This window comes from Temnothorax curvispinosus, unplaced genomic scaffold (genome assembly GCF_003070985.1).
Source record: "Temnothorax curvispinosus isolate PA1 unplaced genomic scaffold, ASM307098v1 QBEX01010058.1, whole genome shotgun sequence".
Lineage (NCBI taxonomy): Eukaryota > Metazoa > Arthropoda > Insecta > Hymenoptera > Formicidae > Temnothorax > Temnothorax curvispinosus.
This window is the reverse complement of record NW_020219838.1, coordinates 8,661-14,336: the sequence shown is the minus strand read 5'-3', so window position 1 is coordinate 14,336 and position 5,676 is coordinate 8,661. Positions and strand designations below refer to the sequence as shown.

Below are 5,676 nucleotides of genomic sequence, written 5' to 3'. Positions count from 1 at the left end.
GAAAACAGACTCATTAAGATAAAAGATTATTAGTACAAAAATGGTTAAAATAATATCCAAGTTAAAAAATGTTTAATTAAGCTAATTCCTATCTTTTGTCAGAAATGAATATATTTTGTCCAAATCTGGGCTATATATTTAACAAAGTATTTCTGTGTAGTTCATGTGTGCAACTTTCTCTCTAGTGTTAAATAATCGGATAAATTGTATATAATTCAAATTGTATCATTTAATAATTTTTTATAAAAAATTATAGATAAGTAGTCAATGTAATCAATATGTAGATCACAATTTGGAAGATATTCCATTTGATCTTTGACTCTGTCCTCCTACCTTTAAACAAAAATGTCTACTTTTATAATTTTTAACTTTGACTTTCAGTTTTATATGAAGTGGAATACCGTCACAATGAAATAGCAGCAGAACTCTAATTTAAATAATCACTCAACAGATGGTTCGAGTATTTTCCAGCAATAGACAGTCTGGAACAATATTCAGAATTCTTTAAAATTTGTCAATATATGAGGTTTGCAATTCCTGCTCACAATGCCATCACCGAGAGAGAGAGTATTTAGTTTTAATGATCAAACGAACCAAACAGAATGTTGATTGAAACTGTGAGAAGTTCGACAATGATAAAATTCAACTCTCGCACAAAAAATTGTTTGCAATTTTACGAAGAAACCTTAGCAACGATAAGCAATTGCTTAAGAGAATTTGTATATCAAAAAAATATGATTCTATGAGAAAAACTCTCGTTAACAATTTGTTTTGTTATGCAAAGTTAAAATAAGAATAACTAAACGTTTTACACAACAAAAACATAGAAAGGAAATGAAGGAAACATGTTAACGCGTTTTAACACTCGGTAATTTACACGATTAAAATTTTAGTTCAGGAAAGTTTCAATTTCTCTTTCACTCGTGTTCTTTTTTTCGTCGATACTTTCTTCTCTTCAGAAATTATCCTCCCTTCGCGACTGCACGTATTTAACCGGCTTGTATTTACTTCTTTCTCTCTCCCTCTTTCTCTCCTCCCTCGTTCTCGCTCGTTCCTCCTTCGTACGAAATGAGGTTAAGCGCATACGTATGTATCTTCCACGAGGTAAGATACGCCAGCACGATCTTCCGCATCGCGAGACGCGTTCACACGCGAGGGAACTGATCTGGCGCGTATCGTTCGGAGTCACGAGAAACAAATATCGCAGTCTCGCGAGAGAGAGATCCTTTCAAAACCTGTTATACCCGTACGAGTCGTACGAGTGCGAACGAACGGTTACCTGACGAAGATAGAGGCTGCGGAGGTAGAGTCAGACATTTTCGAGTGCCACCATCCGTTGCAGAGGATCGAGAGGATTTCATGCACTTTTTCTTCACCATAGCATTCCCTTATGTGCAATTTATGTAACAAGGAATCATCGTCCCGAATGACAACACACACGCGGATCAACGAACGTGTTTACACGTCTCGAGAAATTTTACGTGGGGAATCACCGCGACGTCGCGGTCGGTCGGTGTGCGGGCATATAATATCCGCGGGATTCAATAATCGCGCTCGACGCCACGTCCTTCTCTACCACCGTGCCGAGAGCGTTTTTCGCTCGTCGGCGGACGCTTTTTATCCGCCCCGTGAGCGTGGCGCGGAGAAACGCGGGGGCCAAATCGTCAACAATTTGCGTATCCTCCCGGTCTACCGCCGAATAAAATCTCAAATGATTCGCCCTCGTTGTGATATTTCGTTATTCATCGCTTTTTTTGTTGTCTGTGCTCCAAAGCGTGCGAAATCACCCTAGCGCAACATAACTTACTGGAATGGCGGTCGGTCCGACTCGGCTCGGCTCGGCCCGGCCCGGCCCAGCTCGGCCCCCGGCTCGGCTCAACTCGGCGCTGAACTTCTTGGAGGTTATTGGTGCTGTCAGCTCAGTCAGCTGGCAGTATGAATCCTCCATTAGGATAAGTAAGGATGCATATGTAGCGGGCTTTAAATTTGACGGAGCTTGCGCCTTGCGGCCCCTGCGTCCACTGTTGTTATTCTCGTCTTCTCTCCGCTCGTCCGCTCGCTTGAATTATTTTTGCTAAATACGATACAGACTGTCAAAACTTTGAAAATCATGATGTTGAACACGCTGAAGTGCCACCTCCCCAATCGTGGTTTACGTCAATTGAAAAAATTAACGGCCTGTTCTTCATTGAAGTTACACTTTTCCACTTCAACCATGGTCAACAAGGTATATTACACGATCGCGCACTCATCTTAAAAGTATTTTAATCTCGTTATGTATATTTATATCCTTTATGTAACATTTAATTAATGTAACCAACATTCTTGATATTTTGGTCGGTGGCCCGTCTTATTATTTTGATTAAAGACTCGCGAGAAGAATGTATCTCGTTAACTCTTTTTTTTTATGAGAAATATGAATTATTTTGTTATAAACAAGTGTTGTGGGATTATTATAAATGTAAACATGCTTTCAAGTATGTATAATGGACGTTATGAATATTAAAATACAACTTTTTACGGTTGTGTCTGTATGCAAAGTTGTATACCTTGTCACACAGCCTTGCTTATCAGACTCATTATCTATGCAGTCATGAGAGACTTCTGCATTCTGTTGACTTTCAGTCTTCCTGCCTACGTGGTACCGACTGCTTCTTACATAATCCTAAAAATGGTGAACAGTTTCGAGCTATGCTTTTATATTTGTATATATACAGGATAAGGAGAACTGACGTCGTCTTTAATATCTTTGAAACTGTGGAAACGGGAGAAAACTCTATCTAATGAACGTTACATGATAACATAGAGAATCGCCATATGGTTGTGTTTGCTTTTTAGGTGGAGTCATTTTCGAGATCTGAAGGTCAAATCTGTTTCTTCCAATTTTTTATGTATACCGTTTTCCTTCAATATTCTGCATATAAAAGTATGAAAGTAAAATTGTTAAGAATTTGGTTATTTCATACACTATTTTGACATAAAATATGAGATATATTTCTTCAAATATTAATTTTTTTTATGAGTTTGCTTTAATAATTTCATAAGCAGAATAATGAAGCTCAGTTGACATAAAGAAAACTTTTACTTGCATAAAAAAAAATATATATATAAAATTATACATTGCAAATTACATACCTTTTTAAACAATATACCCAGGTAGCAGAGTGACGTCAAATAACGTACTAATTCCGTCTTAATGACGTCCTCTAACGTCTTTAGACGTCATCTTGCTACCTGGGATGTGTTTTTTCTTTACATCGATTACTTTATCTCATTATTCCATGCATAAAAGTATTATAATGTCATTGAAAAATATTTTATGTCTAAAATAAAATATAAAATATCTTATAAACCACTTGTCTTCTTTAACCCTATTTTAAAACTTTTATATACAGAATATCGAAATTGATTTATATGAAATCTACATGTGGTGCGAATTAAAAGGAAAATCAAGATGATCTTTAGATTTTGAAAACAATTCAGAAAGCAAACGTGACGATATCTTGCAGTGCAACTTTTGTTCGATAAGTTCTTCTATTCTCAGTATTTCAAATATATTAAAGATGGTAATAATTATTGCCTTATCCTTTATAATAAAAAAACACGCATCATAATGTACATATATACGACATACATATGCGAATATCATGAAATGCAATATACATTATACATTATAGTGTTATCAATACAAATAGGACTGCATGCTTTATATGTGCAGGAGCAGGAGTCCAAAAGCTACAGAATCGAGAGAGATACATTCGGGGAATTGAAGGTCCCTTCAGACAAATATTATGGCGCACAAACTCTTCGAGCGTTGATGAACTTTCCAATTGGTGATACGTTCGAACGTATGCCGGTAAGCAATAGCAATAAATTAAAAAAGAATAAGCTATATCACAATGCACCTTCTTATCTTTTCTTGCATTTGAAGTGACCAACAATTCTTTTTATAGTGCAGGCTGATAATGGCTATGGGTATATTAAAAAAAGCTGCCGCAGAAACGAATAAAGAATATAATCTGGATCCCAAAGTTGCCGATGCCATTAGTAAGGCAGCAGATGATGTGATAAGTGGAAAACTGTATAACGATCACTTTCCCTTAATTATTTGGCAAACTGGATCTGGCACACAAACCAACATGAACGTCAATGAGGTAAATTTATATTATAATTTCAATAGCATAAAGTATATGATTATCCTATGAAATAAGGATAATGATCGTCTGATAAATAATTATTTTATTTAACAATATATTTCAAATGTTTAGGTTATTGCCAATCGTGCGATTGAGATACTCGGTGGCGAGCTTGGCTCGAAGAAACCTGTACATCCAAACGATCATGTTAACATGTCGCAGAGTAGCAACGACACATTTCCAACAGCTATGCACATAGCTGTCGCCTTAGAGATTCATAAAGTGTTGATTCCAGGCTTAGAAGAGTTACACAAAGCATTGAAGGAAAAAGCGAACGAGTGGAAAGATATTATTAAAATTGGTAGAACACATACCCAGGATGCGGTACCATTGACATTGGGTCAAGAATTTTCAGGTTTGTGTCTGCGCAAACTGTTTTAGTTTTGGAAAATAGCTCGTAAGATTTAAAACATTTTAATAGCTCGTATACATTTAAAACATTTCACAGGATACGCTACGCAGATCGAATATGGTATTAAGAGAGTGAAAGATACACTTCCAAGATTGTATCAATTAGCTCTCGGCGGCACGGCGGTCGGGACTGGATTAAATACGCGGAAGGGCTTTTCGGAAAAGGCAGTTGCGAAAATTGCTCAGCTGACTGGTTTACCATTTGTCTCCGCTCCAAATAAATTTGAAGCTCTGGCCGCGCACGATGCAATCGTCGAAGTACACGGTGCTTTTAATACGGTGGCTGTTTCTCTTATGAAAGTAGGCACTGATACATATAACTGTTAAAAAATACAATTTATATTCTACTGATCATTTATATCCTATTGATATATTTTGTATGTAATCTGTGCAGATTGCAAATGATATTAGATTTCTTGGAAGTGGACCTAGATGCGGTTTAGGAGAATTATCTCTTCCGGAAAATGAACCTGGAAGTTCTATTATGCCTGGGAAAGTAAATCCCACACAGGCCGAATCGATGACCATGGTGTGTTGTCAAGTAATAGGCAATCACGTGGCAATAACTGTCGGTGGTAGTAACGGCCACTTCGAACTTAATGTCTTTAAACCAGTTATGGTTGCAAACACTTTGAGATCTGCAAGATTGTTAGGCGACGGCTGCTCTTCGTTCACCAAAAATTGTGTCGTGGGCATTACACCGAATATTGACAATATAAAAAGGAATGTGAATGAAAGTTTGATGCTTGTCACAGCATTAAATCCACATATCGGTTACGATAAGGTATTTATAAATTCGTATTCCTTCAGAATTTAGAATAAATATGGAGATGAATGTTTTTTAGAGTACGTGTAAAAATTTATTAATATTTTTATCTTTATAATTTTCTTTTATAGGCTGCTATGATCGCAAAGCATGCACACAAAGAAAAACTTACACTGAGAGAATCTGCATTAAAACATGGATTAACGGCGGAACAATTCGATCAATGGGTTAGACCCGAACAAATGCTTGGCCCGAAATAATTTCTATGTTAAAAAGATATTTAATAGAAATATATATGAAGAA

At 36.6% G+C, this 5,676-nt stretch overlaps 1 protein-coding gene across 4 annotated transcripts; it reads left to right on the top strand.

The window, feature by feature from the left end:
* Positions 1-1,948: 1,948 nt before the first annotated feature.
* On the top strand, positions 1,949-5,676 carry LOC112459704 (fumarate hydratase, mitochondrial-like). Of its 4 annotated transcripts, none has more exons than XM_025023966.1 (7): positions 1,949-2,227; positions 3,719-3,856; positions 3,954-4,154; positions 4,269-4,551; positions 4,645-4,907; positions 5,002-5,391; positions 5,505-5,676. In XM_025023966.1, exons 1-7 carry the CDS (start codon positions 2,111-2,113, stop codon positions 5,631-5,633), a joined length of 1,521 nt encoding a protein of 506 aa, XP_024879734.1. In that variant the 5' UTR covers positions 1,949-2,110; the 3' UTR covers positions 5,634-5,676. The 4 variants fall into 4 exon arrangements, with proteins under 4 accessions (XP_024879734.1, XP_024879733.1, XP_024879735.1 ...); XM_025023965.1 differs by lacking the exon at positions 1,949-2,227 and adding an exon at positions 2,355-2,674; XM_025023967.1 differs by lacking the exon at positions 1,949-2,227 and adding an exon at positions 3,391-3,566.

Coding starts and splice junctions, on each gene's coding strand:
- LOC112459704 (XM_025023965.1), top strand. CDS start 2,534: ATGCAAAGTTGTATACCTTGTCACACAGCCTTGCTTATCAGACTCATT. Junction 2,675..3,718: donor CTTACATAATCCTAAAAATG/GTGAACAGTTTC, acceptor TTATATGTGCAG/GAGCAGGAGTCCAAAAGCTA. Junction 3,857..3,953: donor ATACGTTCGAACGTATGCCG/GTAAGCAATAGC, acceptor TTCTTTTTATAG/TGCAGGCTGATAATGGCTAT.